The sequence below is a fragment of the Labeo rohita genome, chromosome 25 (assembly GCF_022985175.1).
Source record: "Labeo rohita strain BAU-BD-2019 chromosome 25, IGBB_LRoh.1.0, whole genome shotgun sequence".
NCBI lineage: Eukaryota > Metazoa > Chordata > Actinopteri > Cypriniformes > Cyprinidae > Labeo > Labeo rohita.
The window spans coordinates 13,252,479-13,267,723 of record NC_066893.1 but is presented as its reverse complement, the minus strand read 5'-3'; the positions used below and the strand labels follow the sequence as shown (position 1 = coordinate 13,267,723).

Sequence of the window (15,245 nt, the reverse complement as noted above, 5' to 3'; positions counted from 1 at the left end):
TCACATTCATAATCAAACTTCGTTTGAATCATTTCTATAAAGTAAAACTCAGAACAATAGTAAATGTCTGAGTGATCACAAGTATTATTCTGTGAAAAATGCTTTCTTTTGTAATTGTTGGATATTTATGCTGACGAAAATGTTAGTTTCTACTGTGGCATTGTGTAATATTGCTGACTAGATGTAGCTGGGGGAAAAAGCTCACTGGATGTCCTGTATCATTAACTGTATCAATTGCCCAACCAAACACTTGAAATTCAACTAAATTGTTCTTAGTGGATGTCCTTTTTAAAAAGCTTTTGAAGTTCAGGCATGCAATTACTGTATATTATGTCTCCAAAAATCATGATAAAGTAATATAGTCATGGTCAGTTTAAACAGAGCAATGAAACACTTACAAAACAGTACAATTACTCCATCAATAATGTAGAACAGGTGGGATCTATGACACTTCGGACAGCTCTGATTAATGACTACTGATGCATTTATGTTGATTGAACTAATCACTGCTCACCGAAAGTACATGTACTGAGGGGAAGTCATTGAACGGCAAAGTGAGGGGAGGAAAGGGCTGCCCATTTCTTATTCATGATATTTAGCAGTTAAGAGCTCACTCACTCCAGCTGCTGTTCAAACAGTGCCTCATAATGAAAACTGTAGTGCTGATGGACATGTTCAGGATTTGCTTGAAACAAATTAGCACTCAGATCAACTTGATATATGCTTACTGTAGGTAGATTCGTAGTTAACAATTTACAAAGTTCATAAGTCATATGGCATATACATTAGCACATATTAATCTTATAGGTAGCCTATTTTTTTATTCAAGCTTTCCTTCTCTGAAGTAAGTCACAGCTGCTTTTACGTGTTCCTGACACTGATGGAAGGATGTAATGCACAGATCATTCATTCTGGTGGTGTTTGCATCGGTTTGATGATGTTTGTGCGCCACCTGTTGGTGAATTGGAGGTAACATCACCGTCCACATACAAGAAAAGAATTATTTGTTAATTTAATAAAGGAAAGTGTTATTATAATCATCAGAATGATATTGTTTCATATTGAAATATATACACTCTAATAAATGTTAGGTTGTTTCAAACCAGTTTTGGGTCAAATATGGATTAACCAAATTGTTGGGTTAAAAATGTAATAAAAAAAAATGTAACCCATCAGTTGAAACAACCAAACAACATAGATAGATAGATAGCAAATTGTTGAAAATGATGTAAAAAAAGAAAATAAATTGTTTTTGTCTGCTAAACTAATGCAAAGTGTCACATTTTGACTTTTTAATGTGTTTTAATATGTATTTTGTTCAGGACAAGGTAAATGGAGTAATCCTATAAAAAGCAATTTCTGATGAATATTCATGGCTTAAAAATGTTTGAACTAAAAGTATTTATAATGTAAAAAAAAGAATAGTACTGTTTACTTATTGGCTACACTACGTTTCAGAGTCAATAAATCCTATTTTTAATGGAAAATTGTAAAAATCTTGAATGCATTTATAAGTTGGTACATGTCAAGTGCATCTTAAAAAGATCTCTATTTTCTGTCATGTCGGAAATCACTGGTATCTTATTGATTTTGTGAATAATACAGAGTGATTTCCCCACTTTTCTAAATGACAGAAATCCTGTTAAAATAAGTGACTCGCAAATTCAAACATTCAAACGTTTCAGGAAGAAAAATCCAGGTAATTCTAAAGGAAAATGCAGGTGAGATGTATAAAAACAAACTGGCTGTATAATCAGCGTATGCTGGAAAGCGCTCTAACCGAGTGTGCTGCAAAAATCGCCGTCCGTCCGAGTACATACACCCACGTTATTCTATAAATATTCCAACCCCCGCACGATCTAGTCTGAAACAGTACGCATGGAGCTGTGCGGCTTTCTAACTCTTTTGGGTGGAAAAGAGTCTTAGTATTCCACGAAGAAGAGCACTTTAGAGAAGTCGTCTTTTTATTGTGGTTATTGGTTAGTGTGGTCAGTTAAAGTATCTGTGCACATTAGTGCTCGGCGAATCAGATACTGCGCCAGTGTTGGCACATAAATGCTTTCGCGCATTGCGTGGACAAGCACTTGTGGCCACGCGCGGTCTGCATTGCGTCGAACCCCTCCCCCATACTGTCCTACCCCCCTCTCCCGCTCCGCGTTCTCCCATGTGCAATACAGTGCAACAATATGTTGGGCATGATTAAGGAATTATTCCCTCTCCCCTTATTGATCCCCCCTTTAAGAAGCCTTTCGCATCCATACCCCCCTGTCAGTGTGTCCAGATAAAACAGACCGCTCGTCATCTTGTCTACTCGTAAGAGGGAAATTTTGCTGATGCAGTAATGTCTGGAAATGGTATGGTTCGCTTTTGCCCCCTTAATGTATCTCCCGCCTGAGCTGAGCTGCAGCAGCATTACAATTTCTCATGCAGTATAAGCCATTTACACCAAGGTGCCGCCGCACGAACAGGAGTGGAGGGAGGACGTTGCGGCTTCATGTTTTCTTTTAGCCTTTTTTTCCGCTTCTTGTCTTTTAGCACACGTTTATATTGAATGTGAAGCTTTGTAATACATCTCAAAGCCATATTTATTTTTGTTCATTATAGCATCGCTTGCGAATGTCGTGAATCATTTCCGTTATGGATGTGAGATTTCTGGACCGCAACCGAACGGTTTGAAAGTGAGAAGATGTGAAGAGCTTTTACAAGCGTATTTTCTACAACAAAACGGAATCGAGGGTGCATTACTGACAGGAGACTGCCGGCAGAAGACGCATTCCTTCAGTAGCGAGGTGAGCACCAAAACTGCCTGAATAAGCCTGAAAGTCACGTTTTCCTATCTATTTACTTACTCAAACTTACATATGAGCCATTCAATAAGATGTTTCCCTATATAGTGAGAAGTAGACTGCATGTATGTGGTGATGGAGTGAAAGTGACACTGTCCTGTCACGTCTTTTCAATAACCTAAATGAGCACAATGGCTCAGAATTGTGCCCTTAAGGCTGTGCATTTCTGTGATTTGTACATACAATAACAAGTAAATAAATAAATAAGTAGTGTGAACTTGCTGAGCTAGCAAATATCGCCGCTGTTCGATCCATTTTTCTCTGTCTCGGTGACAGAGGCAGCCGTAGTGGATGCAGCGGAAAGGAGCGATGGTCGAATCAGTGACAACCGCAGTGGGGCCACACTGAGGAAAGATCAAGTTATACCCTATACCCCCGGGTTCGAGCTAGATTTGAGGGTCTGGAAACGGAGAAAAGGAAGCGAAGGAAAGCGACACCTTTGGGAGGGCAGTTGGATGTCTACTCAATTAAATTAACTCCTGCGGAGCTCCAACTTTGACCTGCAGGATGACAGTCGTGGCTGGGGACAACATGGACGAGACCTCTGCCGTGCCGGGGCATCCGCAGGACACGTACCCCCCTGACCACGACGATCACGAATGCTGCGAACGGGTGGTCATCAACATAGCAGGGCTGCGCTTCGAGACCCAGCTCAAAACTCTCGCCCAGTTCCCAGAGACTCTGTTAGGTAACCCAAAGAAGCGAATGCGGTATTTCGATCCCTTGAGAAACGAGTACTTCTTTGACAGAAATCGTCCGAGCTTCGACGCCATCCTCTACTACTATCAGTCTGGGGGGAGGCTGAGAAGGCCCGCCAACGTCCCGTTGGATATGTTTTCGGAAGAAATTAAGTTCTATGAACTTGGGGTCGAGGCCATGGAGAAGTTTCGCGAAGACGAGGGCTTTATTCGCGAGGAGGAGCGGCCCTTACCGGAGCGCGAGTTTCAACGGCAAATCTGGCTTCTGTTCGAGCATCCCGAGAGCTCGGGGGGCGGCCAGAGGAATTGCTATCGTCTCTGTTATGGTCATTTTAATTTCCATTGTCATTTTCTGTTTGGAGACTTTACCTGAACTGAAAGAGGACCCCCAGGGGCGAATACAGACTATAGGAAACACCACCTTCTACTACAAACCAAACATCATGGCCGATCCCTTCTTCATTGTGGAGACCCTCTGCATCATCTGGTTCTCGTTCGAGCTGATAGTGCGCTTCTTTGCGTGCCCGAGCAAAGCGGCCTTCTTTAAGAACATGATGAACACCATAGACATTGTGGCCATCATCCCCTACTTCATCACGCTGGGTACAGAGCTAGCAGAGGAACCGGACGGAAAGGAGGGGAAAGGCGAGCAGGCAACATCACTGGCCATCCTCAGGGTGATCCGTCTGGTCAGGGTGTTCAGGATCTTTAAGCTGTCCAGGCACTCCAAAGGCCTTCAGATTTTGGGACAGACCCTCAAAGCCAGTATGCGAGAGCTTGGATTGCTAATTTTCTTCCTCTTCATTGGTGTCATATTGTTCTCCAGTGCTGTGTATTTCGCAGAGGCAGAGGAAAAAGAGTCCTACTTCAGCAGCATCCCGGACGCGTTCTGGTGGGCTGTCGTGTCCATGACCACCGTAGGCTACGGGGACATGGTGCCGGTGACTATAGGGGGCAAGATCGTGGGTTCCCTGTGCGCCATCGCCGGCGTGCTGACCATCGCCCTCCCCGTGCCTGTCATCGTGTCCAACTTCAACTACTTCTACCACAGAGAAACCGAAGGAGAGGAGCAGGCCCAACTCCTCAACGTGAGTAACCCGAACATCGCCTCCGATTCCAACTCCAGCCGCCGCAGCTCCTCGACCGTCAGCAAGTCCGAGTACATGGAGATAGACGGAGACATAAACAACAGCATCGACAACTTCAGAGAGGCCAACCTCAGAACTGGCAACTGCACTATCCCCAATCAGAACTGTGTGAACAAAAGTAAGCTGCTAACCGACGTCTAGAGACACAGTAGAAACTTCAGTCACGTACATATGAATGCTTACTTTACCTCCTCTCGTGAGCCCTTGCAATGCGAATATCTCTACAATGCAGACGAAAGAAACATACTACACCAAAACGTATTAGAACATGACTGCGGCCCACGATTCCGCATACACTTAGTCTAACACATTTCCAAAGAGGATGATTGAGAAAAAAAGCCTCCTCGAGCACCTAGCCAATGCCACTGAAGGACTCTCGACGACGGGATTACTAAAACATCACGCATGGACTGCAGACTACATTTCAGCAAGCTGCACACTGCATCCGGGAAAGGAAAGTGCGTAAAAGACCGAGTGCAGCGTTCGGTGGACGCCTCGTCCGTAGGTGGTCTTCCCAACTGACCAGCAAAGCACCTTATATGAACAAGACTTACCTTCTGCTGGGATGCTACGGAGGCCAAGGTCATCGCCTCATGGACATCCGCATTGCTGCTATTTTCCAGCAGATGCTGTAATTTAGATATCACCAAGTGATTAAATGCCATGCCCTTTAGATATAAGACAGCACAATGCCGAAAGAGGAGCCTCATACTTAGCATGTTTTGATTATCCTCATTTTGATATTGGCATGCGTCGGACATTACCTCATGATGATAGGAAATCCATTCCTGTTTCGCTTTTCTTTTGCGTTCGGCTCCATCCGCTCCCCTCTCCATCTCATTCGTCGCCATGAAAAGTGCACTAGTGTGTCATGATTTGAGATGCTTATCATTTAGGTGTATTTAAAGACTGAATGTTTAACCTTACGGGAAACAGAATCTTAATGATATCATAGCATGTCAAAAGAACCTGCATTATGGCCTAATCAACTAAGGTACTGTGTATCCTAGTATATTTAATGCATGACGTCGGTATAATACAGCTTGTTGCAATTGAGATACCTCGTAAGGGTGTCGTTGTTACAATCAGGGAAAACTAGGGACGTCGATTCCTTGACATTTTCTGAAATGTGACAAAATATATATGCAAGCCCCAACGCTGGGATGCAAACTTTTCAATCTAAAACGTAGTCGAAGACACAGAAAAAGATACTATCAAATGCATATACTCATACTAAGCGCACCTGTTAAAAAAAAAAAAAAAAATGAATATAACTTAAATAGTGCAGTGCATGGGCATTCTCTCTCTCTCGAGGAAAAAAAAAAAGAGAAAACTATGGGCAATTATACTTCACGCTTCCATTTTGCGATCAGATTTAGGATTTACGATATCAAAAGCCGCTTGATTTATCTTAGCAGGATGCAAAAGAGATCATGGCAGAATTACTCATATTAGTTGCTAGTGCCTTTGACCCTCTCAGCAACCGGACAGGTGAAAGTGCCTCTGAGTAACTGGAGTTTTAGGCAGGGCAAGGGAACAATATCTGCTCTAGAACTGTCATAATGTATGTTGAGGCTGGTCATTACAGTGTATACAGAGTGCTTTTCATTTTCATTGTTGTTCTTTTGAACGTGACACGTGGTTTTCGGGCACAAACGCAAACCTTTTCTGTGTTTTCATATGACAGCTGAGCTCGAGTATGAAATCGGACATACGACTTTCACACCTTTTAGAGTTTTCGATCTGCCTTTCGTTGTGGTTTTTCGATTATGTTGTGCCATAATAAAGAGTCTACCTCAGTGAGGTCGCCGCACAGCTCACTGCAGAGCAGAACACGAGAGTACATAACAGCCTGTGAAGTGTGATGATACGTCAGAAATAATACACTTAGAGTACCTCAGAATTAGCCTTTTTTCAAGCACTTACAACAAATGCAGCAATGCGACCACCCCTGACCCCCTCGGATCTGAAACGCTCCCTTGCTAAGCACAATCAACACTCACTTTGGTTGTTTTTGATGCTTTATTATTACAAAGAGAGAGATCTGGGATGAGAAAAGCACAGGCTTTCATATACCACAGGGTACAATCGTTTACATCGCTAAAAATCTGTCATTTTGAAGTATGTCGTCTAAAAGACATGTCTACTTAACCCATTAAGACTATATTAAGTCTGCAGGTACTGTAAAGAACAAATTTGAATGCAGATTTATTAAGTGTACTGATGACTTAAACATTAATGTGAAATTGTGTGTTCATGAGCCATTTCAGTGCATAGAGCTGCGTTTTCCTTGATAATTAAAAACACTTTAAAATAGCCGCGATTAAATTAGTCTGTTTGGGGTAATTTCATTTAACAAACACAAGCAAGTCTGCCAGACTGGCTCGTAAACAAGTTGCCCGGTCATGTGTTCTTTATTGATCCGTGAGGTGTGATTGTAATCAAAGGCAAGCAGCAGTATTTTACCTAACGCTAACATGGGTTTAGTCACCTCTGCCGCAGCTCTGTGTCAGGAAGAACTATTCAGGGTTTTACAGTATTAATCTGCTTTTTGTTTATAATACATAACATTGCTTCACAGAAAAACAAATGGGCTTAGCAAGCAAAACTCCCATGGAAATCATGCAACTTATTTTATCACAATACGATAAAAAGAACCATTGTTAAATAAGGACGGACTGTTTCTACTGGGCGTGTGAGTGGTGATCAAACCCTATGGTGCTATGCATAATCCTATATTTAATAACTACACCATAAATCATAGCAATAGGGAATATTAGGTGTATTACAGGACTGTCCAGAATGCTTATTTTAATATTCACCAAGGGCTGTGGCAAACTTTTGATAAGAATAGAGATTTAAACCTATTGTAATGCCAGAGAAAAATGATTTCCAACAATAGTAGTGTGTTGGCAAAATTCATATTTCATGTACTTTATTTTAAGAGACTGTACTAGAACAAAAAAATGTCCTCTTAAAGGGATAGTTCACCCAAATATGAAAATTACCCCATTATTTACTCACTTCAAGTTATCTTAGGTGCATATGACTGTCTTTCAGATACAATTGGAGTTATATTAAAAAATCTCCTGGCTCTTCCAAGCTTTATAATGGCGGTGAATGGGTGTTAAGATTTTAAAGCCCAAAAGTGCATCCATCCATCATAAAAAGTACTCCACATGCCTCCAGGGGTTAATAAAGGCCTTCTGAAGTGAATCGATGCATTTTTGTAATAAAAATATCCATATTTAAAACTTTAGTGTATGCTAACTGTAGAAAATGCGTTCGCGAGAGAGCGGTTATATTCCTGGTTATGAATGCGGAAGTGATGAGTGACAAATCAAAACACCAGTCACGAATTAGAAGTACAAAACGAGCATTTGTAAAGAAAAAGTTGGAGGATTTCGACTGGTTTTCCTTTGTTGTAAACAAAATGCTAGCATACACGTTAGGCCTACGTCATCCGCTGGAACGCCACTTTCTCATGAACATGCATACGATAGTGAGCGGGAGCTAAAGATTATAAGCTTGTAAATATGGAGAAGTTCTTTATTAACCCCCTGGAGCCATGTGGAGTACTTTTTATGATGAATAGATTTGCTTTATTGGACTTCAAAATTTCAACAGCCATTCGCTGCCATTATAAAGCTTGGAAAAGCCAGGACTTTTTTGTAATATTAACTCCCAATTGTATTCATCTGAAAGAAGACAGTCATTTTCATTTTTGGGTGAAGTGTTGCTTCCTGTCCCTGTTGAAGTGAATTATGATAGTAGAAGTTAGTTTTGCCTCTGATCTGAAGTGAGGACCATTTATGAGCTACTTTTTAAATCAATTATGGCTTAGAGGTAGGTCTTTCATCAGTTGAGTCTGTGAAGGTGTAAATCCATAACATACAACATACTTGGTTGTTTTTCTATGTATAACTTAGCATCGCTCAGAATTTCCTAACAAGCTAAAATCGAATTTATTTCAAGAAAGGATGAAAGATGAAATACACTGTAGTGGAAAAATAACAAAAGAACTGACTGACGTGCCATCATTATTACTAAGTAACCCGATATGAAAGCTAGTTGTCGAAAAATGAGAAACCCTAGTTGTGCTCCCAGGTTGTGGCCTTTTGGAGGATGTTGCAGACATATTTATTTTCTTCACCTGCGTGGCCTCGTCTAGCTATATTACCATGTTGCGTCCATGTGGCACTATAGTTAACTGTGCTTTAAACAACCCATGCCCTTGATAAAACTACAGTAGGCTCACAAACGAGTCCATAAGACAAGCCATTACAAATATATAGGAAGATTATAGCTTGTATTATCGATATCATGAAATAAATAAAATAAATGGCATTAGCATCGAAAATGTACTGTACATTGTACTTTTTTTGTAATAACCTTAACTCCATACCACCATACCAAACCAAAACTCAACAGCAACCTAGCAATTGCAAAAATCTGCATGGTGTATGGAAGACTGCATGAGCTTAGCCTTTCAAAACTGAGGATCAACTATATTCTGGTTGCGTCATTTTTTTAAGCCCTTGCTGTCATTTGTTCCTAAAGCCATCTTCATTATTTACACGCCAGTGTTGTTCCCTTTTGTTTCGGGAAAAATTCTTTAATCCGTCAAACTCCACTGATTAGATATTTGCATTCGGTTTATTTATTTCCATTGGCTTCATTTGAGGTTTTGCTGTTTGCTTTCAGGATGCTGAATGATTATAATGTCATGGAAGTGATGCATTTAACAAAACTTTTGATTCCGCCAAAAAACTATACAGTCCATACAGTCATTACTCTCAGCTACATGTTTATGTTAGACAGATGATGACTCCATGTTAATGTTTGTTCCATGTACATCTGGTCAAACTGTTCATGTTGTCTCAACATGTTTTCTGTCTTCGTTATGCTGAATTGTGTTACGATGTTTTCATTTTGTCGTACATTGACAAAGGCATGGTCTGTGATCTATGCAAGGGTTTTTTTTGTTTCTTATGTCAAATATGATTTGATCATACATCCAAATCAATAAATTTTTAATTATCAGCTGTCAGGTGTATGTTACTGCTTTTTGGAGACTGTGGCTGTGCTATGTTTTCAAATTGTTTAGCTTTGACAACACAAGTGAAAAACAGTACTGATGGTGGGACAAAAACCCTTTCAAAAAATATTAATATGTACATTTTATGCCAGGTTACCAGGTTTTCACAACAAAACCTGCTCAATTTCTTCTTAAAACTAGCCCAAAACACATTTCAAGGGGGGTCCCACATTAAAAATCACACTTCACGGGGTAAAATACACGGTTTTTGGCAAGGTTCCCCTGCTAAAACTAAATATAAATATCACATTATTGGGGTCGCTTCAACCTGCGGACATTAAAAACAACCCGCGGCAAATGCGTTAAAGTAGCACAATTCCGCAGAATATATATATAAATATATATATATATATATATATATGGTACATATTAGTACCTACATAAAATGAAGCATGAAAAATAGCTAGTTTAAAAACACATTAAATGTCTTTTACCCCATAAAAATTAACATTTTTATATCTATTACAATTATATCATAATTTCACAATTTTAACATAATCTGTTGAAATTATGTTCAATGCGTAGAAATAAAAATTATTACATTTTTAAATCATAATTTTAAGCTAAACAATGTTTATCTGGTAAGACTTTACAATAAGGTTTCATTAGTTAACATTAGTTAACGAACCAAGAATGAACAATACTTCTGCAGCATTTATTAATCTTAGTTCATTTCAGCATTAACTAATGCATTATTAAAATCTGAAGTTGTGCTTGTTAACATTAGTTAATGCTTGATGAACTAACATAAACTAACAATGAACAACTGTATTTGTATTTAACAAGGGTTAAGAAAGAATAAGAAATATACTGAAATAAATGTAGTTCATTTTTTTTTCACGTTAGTTAATACATTAACTAATGTTAACAAATGACACTTTATTATGTTACCATCGTTTTATATCTATTACAATTATATCACAATGTCACAATTTTAACTTAATCTGTTAAAATGATATTCATGCTTCGAAGTAAAAATTATTACATTTTTAAATGATAAATACTTATAATAATTTAATTATTAACAAATTTTTTAATGTTTATCTGGTAACACTCGCAATACTACTATAGTTAACATGAACTAAGATTGAACAATACTTCTACAGCATGTAATAATCTTAATAAATGTATTGTTCATTGTATGTTCATGTTTGTTAATACATTAACTAATGTTAACTAATGACACCTTATTGTATAGTGTTACTGTTTATCTGTCCTAAATTTTATGACCAAACCTGCATTTGTTTGATCCAAAGTGCAGCAAAAACAGTAAAATTTTGAAATATTTTTATTATCATTATTCTATTTGAATCTATTTAAAAATTGTATTTATTCCGGTGATTTCAAAGCTGAATTTTTAGCATCATTACCCCAGTCACATGATCCTTCAGAAATCATTATAATTTTCTGATTTGCTGCTCAAAAAAACATTTATTAAGTCTGGAGTAATGATGCTTAAAATGTAGCTTTGATAACATGAATAAATTACAATTTATTCACATTCAAATAGAAAGCAGTTATTTTAAATAAAAAAAAATATTTCACAATATTGCTGCTTTTGCTGTATTTTGGATTAAATAAATGCAAGCTTGGTGAGCAGAAGAGACTTCTTTAAAAAACATTGAAAATCTTACCGTTCAAAAACTTTTGACTGGTATTGTAGATAAGGGTTTAGGATATATTTATATATATTATGATTCTTTTCACAGCACATTTGGTGTACAAACAGTTTTCACTCAGAAACTAATACATTTTACAATGAGTGACAAAGAGCATTTAACTCTGAAATGTACATCTTTATAAATATCATTTTTTTTACAGTGTGTCCAATTGTTAAAAAATGCCCTAATGTAGGATTTCAAGCCCCATTTTGAGTGCTGTTTGTTGAACATGACAAGTGCTCAGTCATGACGGAGGACTCTGAATATCCTGCAGTGCAGAACTGAGCACTGGACACTTTGTCCTTAATTCAAACTTATCAAAAACTTCCTGCAGCAAGGTGACAAAAAAGTGATTTAATTAAGAAGTAACGCGGACAGTCTACGGGGCTTTCAGTGTGGTTATGTGTATTGTAACAAAAAGCCCAGAGTCATCCAGCACACACTGAACAAACACAGCAACAAAAAGGATGTGAATGGGCAGTTTACATCGTTAACAAGATGCCTATCTCCCGCTTTCAATCCACCTACCGGCCACTTTCCTTTATATACACGCACATCAGGCACATTTGGTTTCCCTTGAGAGCTCAAAACATGATATTGGAGTGCCTTGTGCTTGGAGTACCCTTGCTCTCTCCTCCTCTGCATTGCCCTCTGGAGCTGCAGCAGTTCTCTGCAGGCTGGAGCTGGGGTGGGGTGAGCTGGCGTCGGGCCCAGTGCAGCTCCTCAGGCACAGACACACACAAGCACTGAGCTCTGGGTTCCTGTGTCTCATGTCTCTGTCCTGTCCTATAGCTTGGCCGGACCCGGCCACATATGTCCTACTGCTCAGGATGAGAGTCAACTGTATGTGTTCGCTGTCATAAAACAGTTTTGTCTTGTGATGGTAAAATCGTTCACATGGATCCTCCAGCTGTGCCGCGATGGAGCTGAAAACTCTGCCTCGCAATTAACAGCAGCTTCGGCGTAATCTCTGCCGTCTGCTGCACTGATTGAGGATTTCTAAGTCACAAAAACAGACCGCCCTAATGGAGGCCCCAAGTTATATGTTATCTGGGATCAGACAAGGTTATTGGCTTGAGTGCAAAGCCAGTGCCCTTGGATCTTTTAGAGAATAAATACTTTGGGGCAATTTCCCAGCAGGGCATTAAAAGACTGAATTTTTAGTTTTTATTAGAAAGTGTGTGTGTGTTTAGTTCGTTTTATTAGAAAGTGTGTGTGTGTGTGTGTGTGTGTGTGTGTGTGTATACACACTTATATATACACTTTAAAAAAACAATTTGTTGAGTCAACTTAAAATAATTTGTTACCCTGTTTCCTTAAAATTTTAAGTTCAGTCAACTCGAATAAGTTTAGTCAACTTGAAATGTTAAGTTGTACTAAGTGACAACTTAGATATTTGACTTGACTTAACAAAAGTTTGTTAACTTAAAAGCTGGGTAAGTTACCTAGCTGCCTTAAAATTTTAGGTTGAATCAACTCAAATATCTAAGTTGTCACTAAGTACAACTTAACATTTCAAGTTGACTAAATGTTTTTGAGTTGACTGAACTTAAAATTTTAAGGCAGCAGAGTAACAGATTATTTCAAGTTACAACAAATTGTTTTTTTACAGTGTATATTCATAAATAAAGCCATAAATATGGCTACACACACACACACACACACACACACACACACACATATATATATATATATATATATTTATATAATATTAGTACAAATATTTATTTCTACATTCTTATTGTATATAATTATATGCAATTATATACAATTACAATTATATACAATTTATTTGTTCTTGTATAAAACTTTCTAGTACATAATATATATTAAAACATTTAATTTACATATATAATTTATATTTTAAACATATATATATATATGTATATGTATATGTATGTATGTATGTATGTATATATGTTTATATGCATACATATATACAGTATGTATGTGTATATATGCCATATATGCCATTATTTTCTGTAAAAGAACTAAATTAGCTGATTTTGTTTAAATGAGGGATTGCAGAAATAAGTACACCCTAGATTAATTAAGCAAATTTATAATATTCTAGTACTTGTCTGTCCTCCAGAACTTTAAGTATACTGCTCTGACCCTTCTTGGCACTGAGTTTACAAGTTCGTGACAAATTCTGTCCTGTTTTAACTCCTGGAGGACGACCTCCTTAAATGAACTTGTCTTTAATGGGGAGTGTTGCTCAGCTTGTCTCTACAGAATCCCCCAGAAGTTTCTCAAGAGCATTACGATTGAAATACAGGTTCACTGAAGGATTTTCACCTTTGGAGAATGAATATCTTTATTGTCATGCTAAAAAAAGCCCAATAATGCAGGGAATGAGGGGAGGGTAGCTTCTGCAGTTTCAGTTTTTTGTATTACATCACACAGTGGTGTGTGAATTCATGACAGCATTGATAAAGCATAACTCCCTCACACCTTCAGTACTCATACATCCCTATATCAGAGCTTTACTACCACTGAACATCACTGTGGGAAGCAGGTACTTCTCACTGTACTCCTCCTCTAGCAACACCAGAACATTTTGGATGCTTTTGGATCCGAAATTATTGACTTGGTCTTCTTGGATTCCCAGAAGTCTATATTTTGTGAAAATGGGCCTTGAAAGAGGTTAAATGAGTTTATTGTGTTTGGCTACAATAGGTAGTTCTGGTGTGGATAAACATCCATGCATGTCACTTGTGCAGGCAGCATCTTACTTTGTGAGATAAAGTGTCACTCTTCATAGCTTTTGCCGGCTCTGAGACAATTGCATCGTATTTCTCCTGCACTAAGGCTGAGTATGATTCAGTGGGCTATATAACACTTTTAATTGTAAGGAAATTACTTGTCTTTAAAAGTTTTGGTTCAATATACTTACCTGTTGATCAAAAATTGCCTTAAACCTACACTTCTTTTTTTTTTTTTTTTTTTAGCTTTATTTAGTAACTTTCAGGAGGGTGTACTCATTTTTGCAACGTAACATTTTATCACTTTGATAAGGAAGTCTTATTTTCCTGAATAATGTTGACATTCTTCTTTGGTAATTGATCAAGCAGGCTTGGTGGAACATTATATCTTCAAAGAACCCTAACTAGTTTTAATGGCAGGTTCCATTGTGACAGCTTACTCAATATAGTGTGACCCCTTCAGGGCATGTTGTCACAAAAGGTCAACATGTGTTCAATTTCGGGTGGAAATGTTCAATTGCTTTAAAGTATGTGCCTTTCAAAAACAAACACCCTGAGTACTAGCCCCAGTCTCCTCTATACCAAAGACTAAAAATGAATGTTGCATTGGCTTCTGAATTAATTCTGAAGGGACCACACACGCACACACACACAGATGTAAATACTCATAAATCAGATGGAAAGTCAGGGCTAATGGGACTTTGCATTTCCCTTAGTCAGGCCTCTGGCTCGTACAGTGCTGCTAGTCACTCCCTTAAAGACGGAAGCTCACCCTGCGCAGCTCAATACAGATGAATCATGCATATCCCGCCGTTATCATGCAGGACTTTTCCTGTATTTGAATGCAGCATTAATATTTTGACAATTGCAAGTCTTTCAAATTCATTCGGTGAAACTTTGAATGATCGGTGACCGTTTGAAGCACATCACGCTGCACCTGTCAGAGCTGCAGATGTTATTGTTGTTCCTGCAAGTGTCATGTGTGCTGATTACCTGATAAAGCGTTTTTTTTCCCCCTTCCGACTGACTGCGCTGCTCTGAAATCAGATGGTAGCATCGGACTGCGTAATGCAGATATTAATGCATGCA

General features: G+C 38.5%; 1 protein-coding gene across 1 annotated transcript; it reads left to right on the top strand.

The window, feature by feature from the left end:
* The first annotated feature begins 2,365 nt into the window (after nt 1-2,365).
* On the top strand, nt 2,366-9,735 carry kcna1a (potassium voltage-gated channel, shaker-related subfamily, member 1a). Its single transcript, XM_051100312.1, is given in 3 exon segments — nt 2,366-2,789; nt 3,123-3,833; nt 3,835-9,735. Coding segments are annotated over 2 exon segments (1,479 nt in total). The 5' UTR covers nt 2,366-2,789; nt 3,123-3,353; the 3' UTR covers nt 4,834-9,735.
* The last annotated feature ends 5,510 nt before the right edge of the window (nt 9,736-15,245 follow it).